The sequence below is a fragment of the Lithobates pipiens genome, unplaced genomic scaffold, assembly GCF_037356315.1.
Source record: "Lithobates pipiens isolate NorthernLeopardFrog02 unplaced genomic scaffold, aLitPip1_a1.2 Scaffold_8, whole genome shotgun sequence".
In the NCBI taxonomy this organism is placed as follows: domain Eukaryota; kingdom Metazoa; phylum Chordata; class Amphibia; order Anura; family Ranidae; genus Lithobates; species Lithobates pipiens.
Window position 1 is genome coordinate 97,434,255 of NW_027507903.1, and position 14,670 is coordinate 97,448,924.

General features: G+C 40.6%; 1 protein-coding gene across 1 annotated transcript in view; it reads left to right on the plus strand.

Annotated features, from left to right (window-relative positions):
- LOC143962737 (cysteine repeat modular protein 2-like) overlaps nt 1-14,670 on the plus strand; it is a 198,547-nt gene that overhangs the window by 136,833 nt on the left and 47,044 nt on the right. The window contains exons 13-14 of the mRNA XM_077472135.1: nt 3,021-3,226; nt 6,553-6,653. Of these exons, the coding sequence (XP_077328261.1) occupies nt 3,021-3,226; nt 6,553-6,653 (307 nt within the window). The remainder of the gene's footprint in view (nt 1-3,020; nt 3,227-6,552; nt 6,654-14,670) is intronic.

The following is a 14,670-nucleotide window of genomic DNA, read 5'->3' on the forward strand; positions in this document are numbered from 1 at the left end:
ATAAACATAATCACATTTAATAGGATCCCATTTGGGACTGAAAAAGGCTAGATAACAGAGCTCCAGCTACTGTTCTAGTTGATGCCTCTGTAATACTGAGTCATTTAAAATTTCAGGCCCAATCAATGAACATGCAGAAGAAACTACAGAGTTACTGTTCTAATATTTCACAGGTTACAGCCTGCGTTATGAAATACATTCAACTTCCCCTCGAGTGACAGCAAGGAAAAAAGGGGAAATGAAGAAGCATCAAAGCATTAGGGAAAAGCTGTAAAGTTTTCAGCATCTCATTTATAGCGTGCAGTATATTTCCTGCTAATCCATACAGAATAAGAGAAGCTCACATCTCCCTTCCTCATAACTATTTCCTCCTCCAAAATGATCTCATTACAGCATACATAATGATATCAGACTGTAATAAAATACAACACTTGGATAAAGAAAAAAAATATTTTTTGCTGTGAAGCTCTTCAAAATTCTCTACCTCAAGTGTCTAATGTAGAAATTTGTACATTTTATGGGATTTGTTATATGATATAAAATTAAAATGTGAATTCTTCACTTTAGCAGAGAATGTTTCATACTGAACTGATATTTTATAAATAGGATATTGTACTTGTTATAAAATACATGTAGAATAGTAGGAATACAAAAGTAGATGAACCAAGCCACCCCTAGCGCTTATGGGAGAAGAAATCAAATATCTATAAAATATTTATAAAATAGTCTGGAAGCTACTATAATCACATTAAACATTAAAAAACAATTATGCTGAAATAAAATCCAGCATTAGCAGCGCTCAAAATCCAAACAGCAGTCCATGATAGCAACTGTCCAAATAATCAAAAGACTTCATCATATGTAAAAAGTAAAAGAAAGTTCATCCATGTGACTCCATGTGATCTGTGTCTTATATTTCGACCGTCACCACACCTCATGAATTAACAACCCTATGGTCATAAACTCACCAGATGAATGGTAATAATAAAACCCATATGATGATCTGTTCATGGAGCAGCAAACACAGGTCCTTCCATCTATGTGTCACTCATGACAAGGAAACATATATACATAGCGTAATTCCGTAAAAGCGAAATGTATTCAATCAATTTCCCCCCCTTACAAGTTGCACTTTCAAGAAAAGTATTCCAAACAAGCGTTACAATATAAGCAGTCCTGTCACATTTGTTTTTTTGCTCTCACGGTGGTGTACCCGGGTTGAGCTTGACCGTTGATAGACTGACTGAATAGCTGTGTAGTCATGCCCTACGTACGTTTCGTCATTCCTTCATCAGAGGGCGTGACCACACAGTACAGCTCATCCAATATATACTCATACGGGGACGGGAATTTAACCACAGCCTCTGTAACACAACAGAGTCTGTTCTGCATTTAGGAAGATTATTAACGGTGTATGCGTGCAGGCGGGGAATTACCTCCTAACATCCATCACATCACTGGGAACATAATAACATTATAGCTACAGAGGCACCTAAGCCTAAACATATCCCATAACATAAACAATTATCAAAAGCTCAGTTTCCCATTGAAATTTTACAATCACTATCACATAACAGACTAATTAATAACTATCTATTTAAAAAAAAAACACTAAAAAACAGGATCATGCCTGCACATTACATCGTTCCAAATAATAATCAATTGTATTGTGTATGTTAAATCAATACTGCTGACATACTCAAGTTGAGATTTAGATATATAAACAAATATAAAAAAAGTTATAAGATAAATAGCATAGGCACCTCCATATAAAGCACATTTCTTATGCAAAACATATTAAAAAATAAAAATAAAGTTAGACTTAAAGAATAATCCTACATGTATATCAGAGTACAAAATAAATTTAAAAATCACTAATAAAAATCTGTAATGGTGTTTAATCCATCCAACGTACAAATGATTATGTCACTGACTTCTTGTCAAAATCAGTAGATGCAGGACCACAAAAGGCTACTTTTTTGTCTGTATGATCACTCTTCTGTAGCTAACATGGTGCTACTCCATTTGCCAACTATTGAGATTCAGCAGTGCTCAGACCTTTTAGTGATCCTGCTGCTGAGGACTAGTGGCAGAATCACCCATTTTTTTTTGTGATGGGCTGCCCCATGCATTACAAATCTGTTTGTCGTGTTTGGGGTGCCATTACCAATGGAAGGCATTGTAAGCAGGGTGTGCATTTTTGTGCATTTTGTGCATTTTTGTGTTTAGTGAACATGTGTGAAAACGTGTGCATTCACGGAACACGCAGATGTGAATGGAGCCTTATGCCGCGTACACTCGCACATTTCGACAACAAGATCCGTGGGATTTTTTCCGACCGATGTTGGCTCAAGCTTGTCTTGCATACACACGGTCACATAATGTTGTCTGAAATTCTGTACGCCAAGAACGCGGTGACGTACGACGAGCCGAGAAAATTGAATTTCAATAACCAGTGCGGCTCTTCTGTTTGATTCCGAGCATGCATGGAACTTTGTGCGTTGGAATTGTGTACACACGATTGGAATTTCTGACAACGGATTTTGTTGTAGGAAAATTGGAGATCCAGATCTCAAATTTTGTGTGTCGGAAATTACGATGGAAAATGTCCAATGGAGCCTACACATGCTCGGAATTTCCGAAAAAAAGCTCCCATCAAACATTTTTCGTCTGAAAATCTGACCGTGTGTATGTTGCATGTCATGATATTCAAAATTCAAACAGCTACAGAGGTCTGGGAAGGCTTGTTTTAAAGCTTATTTGTTAAGAAGAGGAAAACACTTTAATGTCCATTGTCCGAGCGCATACTTTAAATTGTTTGAATAAACGCAGCTGAGAATAAGTAAAATAGACAGGCGAATACTAAAGATATCAGATGTTAGAATTTAATCAATTTATACCAATCACAGGACTCACTCAGAGATATTTCTGTACAGTCTGATAACATGCTATGCACAATAAAGCAATCTAGGTTATAATTCTCATTTAATGGTCAAAATTTTTCTTTTTGTTTGTATAAGATATTTCAAAAGCAACAGGCAATGTGAGAAGTGTGATCCTCATTGTGAGTTGTGTGCTGGACCTGGCCTGGAATCCTGTCTAGAATGCCCTTCAAACACTTTGCAGGTGGAGGGAACCACTCATTGTGTCAGTCACTGTCCTGAAAGGTTTTACTTGCATGGAAAGAAGTGCAGGAAGTGTCACCCAAGCTGTAGAATGTGTAATGGTAAGTCATCTGACAACTGAAAGCTTCTAACTCAAGCCAAACATTGACATCTTATAAATACGTTTTGATATACAAAACAGTCTTGAATTATTGCTACAGTATATATATATATATATCTCTTATCTTATTTTTCAGTTGCGTGTTTGCATAAGGTCTTTTGACAAGTAGACCCCTCACACACACACACTTTCTTACATAAGAAACTTCAGGAAATGTTTTATAGCTCCAAAAAATGGAAGAGTTTCCCGGGGTTTTTTCTTAGCAGCGAAAACGTTATCATTAATCTTTATCAAACTTTATCATAAAGTTTTCGCTGCAAAAAAAAGCCCCTGGGGAAACTCTTCTATTTTCTGTAGATTTTTGGGGTGTGCAGCCTGCTCGACTCTCATGTATGTCTCTTTCCATTATGTTTTATAGCTCCTTTCTTTGGCATTAAAATGTTTTATTGCCCCTTTCTCTCTTAACATTATAGTAAAAGAAATGCAATTTACAATATTTATTAGGTTCTAAAGTGCCACAATCTATTTCTGTAATTAAGTAGAAGCGGCCTTTAGTAGACATAATGTGACTCCCTTGAAGATTTAGTCCCCTCAATTCAGGCCATTGCTTCATCTAAGTTTGACATGCCTGCTACAGAATATCAAAAACGGTCAGATAATTGCAAACTATACTTGAGAGAATGTCTTGCTTTTATAGAGCCATTTATGGGCAGCTTTAGATGGTATGCCAACATGGCAAAACAATACTGCAGTGGACAATGAAATTACCATCAAGGTACTAGAATCACTATGGGCAGAACTTTTAAGCAGTACCGATTGATTCTGCTACAACCAGCCTGTGATTCTATTGTAAAGAAATCATTTAACAAATGAAGGAGAAAAAACACTGGGCTGAATTTACAAAGCTGTTTTTATCATATTTTGCTGTTATTTCCTCAATACCACCAATACTAATCTTATCTACCCAATATCTCTTAAATCTCAATTCAGAAAGATGCTTAACTCACTTTATTTAGACTGGTCTTTATGTGGTGTTTTACTAGTTTTATTTTAGCACTGTCTGTGGAATTCAATATAAGCACAACAGCACTTTTCTGGTGGAGGGTCTTTTTTAAACTTGCCCTATTCCTTCAAGCATTTGCACCAGTTTTGGTAACAAAACCGACACAGGTGACTAAGATAGTTCTAACTATTATTATTATTATTATTATAATACAGGATTTATATAGCAACAGTTTACGCAGCACTTTATAATATAAAAGGAGACAATACAGTTACAATACAATAAAATACAAGAGGATTAAGAGGGCCCTGCTCAGAAGAGCTTACAATCTAATAGGGTGGGGCAGGTGGTACAAAAGGTTGTAACTGTGGGGAATGAGCTGATGGAAGTGGTAGGAGATTGGCTGGAGACATAGTAGGCTTCCCTAAAGAGATGAGTTTTCAGGGATCACCTGAAGGTAGCGAGAGTAAGGGCTAGCCAGACCAGTGGAGGTAGTGAGTTTCAGAGGATGGGAGAGGCTCTGGAGAAATCCTGGAGACGAGCATGGGAGGAGGAGACAAGAGGGCTTGAGAGTAGGAGGTCTTGAGAAGAACGGAGGGGACGATTTGGGTGATATTTGGAGACAAGATTGGTGATGTAGCTCGGAGTTGTGAATGGCTTTGTATGTTGTGGTTAGTATTTTGAATTTAATTCGCTGGGTGATTGGGAGCCAGTGTAGGGATTGGAGGAGAGGGTTGGCAGACACTGAGCAGTTGGTAAGGTGGATAAGTCTGGCAACAGCATTCATGATAGAGTGAAGAGGGTATAGCTTATGGAGAGGTAAGCCAATGAGAAGGGAGTTGCAATAGTCAAGGTGAGAGATAACAAAGGAGTGAATGAGGAGCTTGGCGGTTTCATTTGTTAAAAGGCGAATTTTAGAGATGATACGGAGGTGAATTCTACAAACTTTTGACAACAATTGGACTTGGGGCTGAAATGACAAGTCAGAGTCTAGTACCCTGGCGTGAGGGGAGGGCCTGGTGGTTGCATTGTTGATTTTGATGGAAAACTACTGCCACTTTAAGAAACTCTTGCAGGTGCAACTATAGATCCTTAAACGCTTCAGCCTCGGAAAATTGTCACACATTTAAAAATGTCCTTTTCATATGTTTTCTCACAATAGCATATTATTGATCTGCACGTTGTCTTCTGATTGGGTAACCTGCACAGATTGTGAGAAGGAATAACTGAATTACTGATAAATGAGTGCAAATGTTGGCCAATATAGCCCTATATAAATTACAACATAAAGGATGTGTTCCATTCAAAGTGTCTTTGTCAATAAAATCTGTATTTTGTTCAAAGCAAAAAAAATTATGAAATCATCTACAGAGTTTTATATTCTTTAACATGTTATCTCATGCCTGCATGCCAATGGCTATGTTAAGAAGTATGAGTGTGAGATATATTACAGTGTCCTAAAACTTCTAATTTCATTCTACAAATTGAATGTGAAAAATTCCTTCTGGTCCACTACTTTTTTGCAGTTAGATATTAAAACAGCTACGTGCACTGAATAAAGATAAAAAAAATCTGCTAGGCAAAAAATGGGAAGGGGATGGGGGGATACATAAAGGCTTCAACCAACCTGCTCAGTGTCTGTGGATGGCCTACCTTGTCACTCAATACATAATTTTAAGTTAGAAAACAACACGCAAAAAGCTTTACATAAAATAAAAAACGACATTTCTATTGCATTCTTCATTTTTCTAAAAATAAAAAACAATCAAAGAAATTTTCCTATCGCCCCCATCTTGTATAACTACCTCACCTCTTATTCCTTGGGCTTAAAGTTGAGTTTCAGCAGTGATTGACTAAAGTGCTGGTGTACAGAATTCTGACATATCTATGGTCCAATAATTATGACAGAATTCATTCATTTAGAAAACACTGTAAAATAATGTTTTCTCTTGAAAGAAGCCATTAGGATTGAATACAAGGAAACAGAAGGCTGCAAATCTCCCAGAATCCCACCCTCTAATTACTATAGAATATCTCCATGAGATTCAGTCATTGTACCAAATGAAGACATGAGGGTGCAATGATCACCAATTTGTATTCCTAGAAAGGGATATTTAATGAGGAGAATGAGTCAATGGAGGATAATGGAGAAAGAAAACATGCCATGTGTGTAAACCTCAAATGCGGTGTATAGATTCACCACTATTACTAATATTCAAAAATGTCAGTTCACCTGTATATAAATGGAAATCAGGATATTCTACATCTGTGATTTGGAAGTTTGTGTGCCACGAGTCTAACATGTACCTCTACACTCTGTACAGATTCATCAGTTCAAGCATGTACAACTTGTGACAGAGGCAGCAGCCATAAAGGAGGGATCTGTTATCCACAGTGTGAGGAGCATCGCTACCTAGATGATGATGTAAGAAAGCACACATACAATGCATTCCATAGAATTATACTGTATTTTATGTATGCTGTACAGTGAAAAACACATACATATATATAGTTAGTCAGGTTGAGAAAAACCCAAAAGTCACATACTTACATAGTTTGGTTAAAAAAAAAAGACACAAATCCATCTAGTCCAACCAAATAAAAAAATCACAACCACACAATGGGGGTTATTTATGAAAGGCAAATCCACTTTGCACTGAAAGTGCACTTGGAAGTGCAGTTGCTGTAGATCTGGGGGGGGGGGGGGGGGCATGCAAGGAAAATAAAAAAACAGCATTTTAGCTTGCACATGATTGGATGATAAAATCAGCAGAGCTTCCCCTCATTTCAGATCTACCCCTCAAATTTACAGCAACTGCACTTTCAAATGCACTTTCAGTGCAATTTCAAGTGCACTTTGCACTTGTAGTGCAAAGTGGATTTGCCTTTTGTAAATAACCCCAAATGCCATATACACAATCCTATATTCACAGGAAGGTGAAAAACCCCAGCAAAGCATGATCCAATTTGCTACAGCAGGGGAAAAAATTCCTTCCCGATCCCCTGAGAGGCAATTGGATACTCAGTGAATTAACTTTACCTATAAATGTTAGTATCCAGTTATATTATGTACATTTAGGAATGAATCCAGGCCTTTTTTAGAGCAATCTACTGAGCAGGCCAGAACCACCTCTGGAGGGAGTCTATGCCACATTTTCACAGATCTTACCGTGAAGAAACCTTTCTGTATTTGGAGATTAAATCTCTTTTCCTCTAGACATCTGTTTTTCCCCCTTGTCCTCTGTGATGACCTTAAAGTGAACGCTACACCATGTTCACTATATTGTCCCCGTATGTATTTATACATGATGATGTTTATCATAGCCCCCCTTAATCTCCTTTTCTCAAGAGAGAATAAATTCAGTTCCTCTCATCTTTCCTCATAGCTGAGCTCCTCCATGCCTCTAATCAGTTTGGTTGCCCTTCTCTGCACTTTCTCCAGTTCCCCAATATCCCTTTTGTGACTTGGTGCCCAAAACTGAACTGCATATTCCAGATGAGGTCTTACTAATGATTTGTACAGGGAGTCCATACCTCTCTTAACGACTTGCCACCCACCCTATAGCAGAATGACGGCGGCAAAGTGGTTTCAAAATCCTGACCGGGCGTCACATGACGTCCTCAAGATCTTGAGCCCATGCGCGCCCCCGGGGGGCATGCATCGCGTCGATCGTTGTTGTGGTCAGTCTGACGAGTGATCAGCCGCGTCCAATCACGGCTGATCACAGTGTAAATAGGAAGAGCCGGTGATCAGCTTTTCCTCACTCGCGTCTGTCAGACATGAGTAGAGGAGAGCCGATCAGCTGCTCCTCTGACAGGGGGGTCTGTGCTGATCGATTATCAGCGAAGCCCCCCCGAGGAAGCCCTCACTGGACCACCAGGGACACCACCAGACCACCAGGGATGCCCAGCACCAGGTATGCCCCCTAGACCACCAGGGATGCCAGTCAGTGCCCACAATGGATGCCAATCAGTGCCCACAATGGGCATCACTGATTGGCATGCATTATTGTTTGGCACTGATTGGCATCCATCAGTACACTACAATGCCGCCTATCAGTGCCCATTCGTGCCGCCTATCAGTGCCCATCTGTGCCACCTATCAGTGCCCATCCGTGCCACCTATCAGTGCCCATCCATGCCCATCTGTGCCACCTATCCATGCCCATCCATTCCGCCTATCCATGCCAATCAGTGCCCATCTGTGTCGCCCATCAGTGCCACCTATCAGTGCCCATCAGTGCCGCCTATCAGTGCCCATCAGTGAAGGAGAAAACGTACTTATTTACAAAGTTTTGAAACTGAAACAAAAAAAAACATATTTTTTTTCAAAATTTTCAGTCTTTTTTTGTTTGTTTAGCAAAAAATAAAACTCCGAGCTGTAACTAAATACCACCAAAAGAAAGCTCTATTTGTGGGAAAAAAATATATAAAAATTAAAATTTGGGTACAGTGTAGCATGACCGCGCAATTATCATTCAAAGTGCGACAGCGCTGAAAGCTCAAAATGGGTCTGGGCAGGAAGGTGTTTAAGTGCCCGGTATTGAAGTGGCTAATAAAAGGAAGGACTTTTCTCGCTTTGGAAACCGCAGCTTGACATTGCATGCCATTAGTAAGGGTATGATCTACCAGAACACCCAGATCATTCTCCACTATGGATTCCCCCAGTTGTACTCCCCCAGTATGTATTATGCATGCATATGCTTAGCCCCCAAGTGCATAACTTTTAGTTCACATTTATCAACATTAACCACTTTCCGACCAGCGCACGACGATGTACGTCGACAGAATGGCACGGGCAGGCATATTGGCGTACAGGTACGTCCAATATTCAATGCCGCCCTGTCCGGACTCGATCGCCGCAGGCATCCCCGCGATCGTCTCACAGAGCGGCCGAATGGAGGAAATGCTGTGTAAACAACATTTCTCCATTCTGCCTAGCAACTAGTGACGCTAATCTCTGCTCCATGTGATAGGAGCAGAGATCAGTGTTCACTAAATGAAAGCCCAACCCCCCCACAGTTAGTAACACACCCCTAGGAACACTTAACCCCTACACTGCCACCCACTGGTTAACCCTTTCACTGCCAGTGTCATTTACACAGGAATCACTGCATTTATATAGCAGTGATTACTGTATAAATTACAATGGTCCCAAAAATGTGTCAAAAATGTCCGATGGGTCCCCCACAATGTCGCAGTCACAATAAAAATTGCTGATCGCCACCATTACTAGTAAAAAAAAATAATAAAAAATTATTAATAAAAATGCTATAAAACTATCCCTATTTTGTAAACGCTATAACTTTTGCGCAAACCAATCAATAATCGCTTATTGCGATTTTTTTTACCAAAAATATGTAGAAGAATACGTATCGGCCTAAACTGAGGGAAAAAAATGTTTTTTTATATATTTTTGGGGGATATTTATTATAACAAAAAGTAAAAAATAATGCGTTTTTTTCAAAATTGTCGCTCTATTTTTGTTTATAGCGCAAAAAATAAAAACTGCAGGGGTGATCAAATACCACCAAAAGAAATCTCTATTTGTGGGAAAAAAAGGACGTCAATTTTGTTTGGGAGCCACGTCGCACGACCGCGCAATTGTCAGTTAAAGCGACGCAGTGCCGAATCGCAAAAAGTGGTCTGGTCTTTGACCAGCAAAATGGTCCGGTCTGCAAGTGGTTAAACCTCATTTGCCACATAGTTGCCCAATCAAGCAGTGCATTGAGGTTGGCTTGTAACCTCCTGTAAGTACGTTATTCCACTACATAATTGGGTGTCACCTGCAAAGACTGAAATGTTACTTTTAATTCCAGACCCTATATGATGGGGCATCATCATTTTATAAGGTCACCCATGCAATATAAAAAGATGTACATTCTCTAGGCTATATTTATATGGGCATGGTATGCCTGGTCTGAGTAATTTCTAATACAAAGCGACGCTGAATTATCTCTCATAGAACACATATATCTTTCCAGTGGAAAGAAATATGTGTTATATAAGAGATAATTCAGCTTCACTTTGTATTGGAAGTTACTCAGGCCAGGTGTAACCCCAGTACATGCCCATATACATATAGCCTAGAGAATGTACATCTTTTTATATTTCAATGTATTGCAATACATCTGTTGTGGCCATATTTTGATCTTGATGAAAACCTATACAAAGTGAAAAAGATGGATTATCTCTTAACATACACAGATATATCTTTCCAGTAATAGCTGTCCAACTTTCCAGCATATAAATCAAAATGCTCCTCCTAACTTCTGTTACCTGTGGTTCTTCTTCTGTTGCTTGCAACTGTATATGCCACTCAATTCAGGTTATGATTTCCTGTGGTGTGATTATGAGTAGGCACTGGCAGAGTATCACTCAGCGGCATGGCCTCTGACTGCACTAAGTCCGAGTCCGGCACCGGCTGGATCTACACAACATGTACACAGGCAGGCAGCCAATCACTGAAGAGGAGTGGCAGAACGGCCGAGCTGCTGAGCGGCCAAGCCATCTTATCCAATGATTGGGGGTAAGGGCCGGGGGTGAGGGAGGGACATCAGATGTGTCAGGACAGAGAGCAGCCGGCTGACTCAGAAAAAGTCAGTGGCAACCATGCCGGACACTGCAGCTGGTAACTGCAACACCTTCTTGATGATTCCAGGGGCGCAGTAATTTTTTGAAATATTGGCACCACATTAGTCCTATGCCAATCCAGCGGTACTATTCCAGTCATCAATGAGTCCCTAAAAATAAGTCCATCTAGTTCAATCAAAATAAAAAAAAATAAAAAATAACCCTCCATATTCACAATCCTATACCCACAATCAATGCAAATGAAGACAAAAAAATGCTTTGCTGAAGACACAGGGGAAACAAGTTCCTTACCGCATGGAGTCAATTGGGTTATCCCTGGGTCTATGTTATTACCTATAAATGTTAATATCCAGGTATAGTTTGGATTGAATGCAGCTCTTTTTTAAAACAATCTACTGAGCTGGACAGATTTACTTCTTCAGGGAGCCTAGCCCAGCTTTCACTGTGAAGAAGCCTTTCCATATGTGGAGGTCAGGTTCACTATAAAGACCACCTATGTATTTATACACAGTGTAAATGTCCAAAGTGCAGAGCTCCATTAACCACCTTCAGACCGGACCATTTTGCTGGTAAATGACCAGAGGTCTTTTTACAATTTGGCACTGCGCTGCTTTAACTGGTAATTGCGCGGTCATGCAATGTTGTACCCAAACAAAATTTGCGTCCTTTTCTTCCCACAAATAGAGCTTTCTTTTGATGGTATTTGATTGCCTCTGCGATTTTTATTTTTTGCGATATAAACGTAAAAAGACCGCAAATTTTGAAAAAAAATGATATTTTCTACTTTTTGTTATTAGAAAAATCCAATAAACTCAATTTTAGTCATACATTTAGGCCAAAATGTATTCAGCCACATGTCATTGGTAAAAAAAAGTCAATAATTGTATATTTATTGGTTTGCGCAAAAGTTGTCACATCTACAAACTAAGGTACGTTTTCTGGAATTTACGCAGCTTTTAGTTTACGACTGCCTATCTCATTTCTTGAGGTGCTAAAATGGCAGGGCAGTACAAAACCCCCCCAAATGACCCCATTTTGGAAAGTAGACACCCTAAGGAAATTGATAAGTGGCATGTTGAGCCCATTGAATATTTTATTTTTTTGCCTCAAGCGATTGAATAATGACAAAAAATTTTTTTTTTTTACACAAAGTTGTCACTAAATGATATATTGCTCACACATGCTATGGGCATATGTGAAATGACACCCCAAAATAAATTCTGCTGCTTCTCCTGAGTACGGGGATACCACATATGTGGGACTTTTTGGAAGCCTAGCCGCGTACGGGGCCCCGAAAACCAAGCACCGCCTTCAGGCTTTCTAAGGGCGTCAATTTTTGATTTCACTTCTCACTACCTATTACAGTTTTGAAGGCCATAAAATGCCAAGTTGGCACAAAACCCCCACAAATGACCCCATTTTAGAAAGTAGACACCCCAAGCTATTTGCTGAGAGGCATTTTGAGTCCATGGAATATTTTATATTTTGCCACAAGTTGCGGGAAAATTACAAACTTTCATTTTTTTTTATTTTTTTTTCACAAAGTTGTCACTAAATGATATATTGCTCACACATGCTATGGGCATATGTGAAATGACACCCCAAAATAAATTCTGCTGCTTCTCCTGAGTACGGGGATACCACATATGTGGGACTTTTTGGGAGCCTAGCCGCGTACGGGGCCCCGAAAACCAAGAACCGCCTTCAGGTTTTCTAAGGGCGTCAATTTTTGATTTCACTTCTCACTACCTATTACAGTTTTGAAGGCCATAAAATGCCAAGATGGCACAAAACCCCCACAAATGACCCCATTTTAGAAAGTAGACACCCCAAGCTATTTGCTGAGAGGCATTTTGAGTCCATGGAATATTTTATATTTTGCCACAAGTTGCGGGAAAATTACAAACTTTAATTTTATTTTATTTTTTTTTCACAAAGTTGTCACTAAATGATATATTGCTCACACATGCTATGGGCATATGTGAAATGACACCCCAAAATAAATTCTGCTGCTTCTCCTGAGTACGGGGATACCACATATGTGGGACTTTTTGGGAGCCTAGCTGCGTACGGGGCCCCGAAAACCAAGAACCGCCTTCAGGTTTTCTAAGGGCGTAAATATTTGACTTCACTCCTCACTACCTATTACAGTTTTGAAGGCCATAAAATGCCAAGATGGCACAAAACCCCCACAAATGACCCCATTTTAGAAAGTAGACACCCCAAGCTATTTGCTGAGAGGCATGTTGAGTCCATGGAATATTTTATATTTTGCCACAAGTTGCGGGAAAATTACAAACTTTTTTTTTTTTTTTTTTTTTTCACAAAGTTGTCACTAAATGATATATTGCTCACGCATGCCATGGGCATATGTGAAATGACACCCCAAAATAAATTCTGCTGCTTCTCCTGAGTACGGGGATACCACATATGTGGGACTTTTTGGGAGCCTAGCCACGTACGGGGCCCCGAAAACCAAGCACCGCCTTCAGGCTTTCTAAGGGCGTTACAGTTTTGAAGGCCATAAAATGCCAAGATGGCACAAACCCCCCCCAAATGACCCCATTTTGGAAAGTATACACCCCTAAATTTAGGGGTACACTAGTGAGACTAGGTAATAAATGGCGGGTGCCCTGAAACTATAAAAAAAATAACTAACCAACCAGCGTCACCTGTAACAGTTATATGGTGATCACTGGTGAAAGGGTTAACTAGGGGGCAATCAGGGGGCTTTATGCGGTAGTATATGGGGGTCCCTGGCACTATAAAAAGCTGCGGCGAACCTAAATACCTACCTGCCTAACTAGCGTCACCTGTGACACTAATACAGTGATCAGAAAAACGATCGCTTATTAGGCTGGGTTCACACTGGAGCGATGCGGGAACGCCACGAATCCGCGGCGGGTTCCCGCATCACATGCCTCCCGGCGGCAGTTCACACTGCCCTATGCGAACTGCTGGGAGTGTCAGTGAAATGTTAATGACACCCCCAGATCAGTTCGCATATCGCAGTGCGATCTGCAAACTCGGATCGCATGGTGTGAACACCCATGCGATCCGATTCTGCTGCGGACCAAAAAAAGGGTCCCGTGCGAGTTTGCGGCGGGTGCGGCGGGTGCGACGCGAATTCAGCCATACTATCTGTATGGCTGAACTCGATTCGCACAGAGATCGGATGTGATTTGCACTGCAGTGCGGTGCGAATCACATTCGTTCTCATAAACCGCTGCAATGTGAACCCAGCCTTAGTGACACTGGCGACGGGGGGTGATCACGGGGTTAAACCTTTATTGGGGGGGTTAGGGGGGTACCTTAGAACTAAAGGGGGCTAACCCTAACTGCCCTAACAGTTATTACAGTCACAAATGACACCCGCCGGGTGATCAGGGGGTTAAACCTTTATTAGGTAATAAATGGCGGGTGCCCTGAAACTATAAAAAAATAACTAACCAACCAGCGTCACCTGTAACAGTTATATGGTGATCACTGGTGAAAGGGTTAACTAGGGGGCAATCAGGGGGCTTTATGCGGTAGTATATGGGGGTCCCTGGCGCTATAAAAAGCTGCGGCGAACCTAAATACCTACCTGCCTAACTAGCGTCACCTGTGACACTAATACAGCGATCAGAAAAACTATCGCTTATTAGGCTGGGTTCACACTGGAGCGATGCGGGAACGCCATGAATCCGCGGCGGGTTCCCGCATCGCATGCCTCCTGGCGGCAGTTCACACTGCCCTATGCGAACTGCTGGGAGTGTCAGTGAAATGTTAATGACACCCCCAGATCAGTTCGCATATCGCAGTGCGATCTGCAAACTCGGATCGCATGGTGTGAACACCCATGCGAT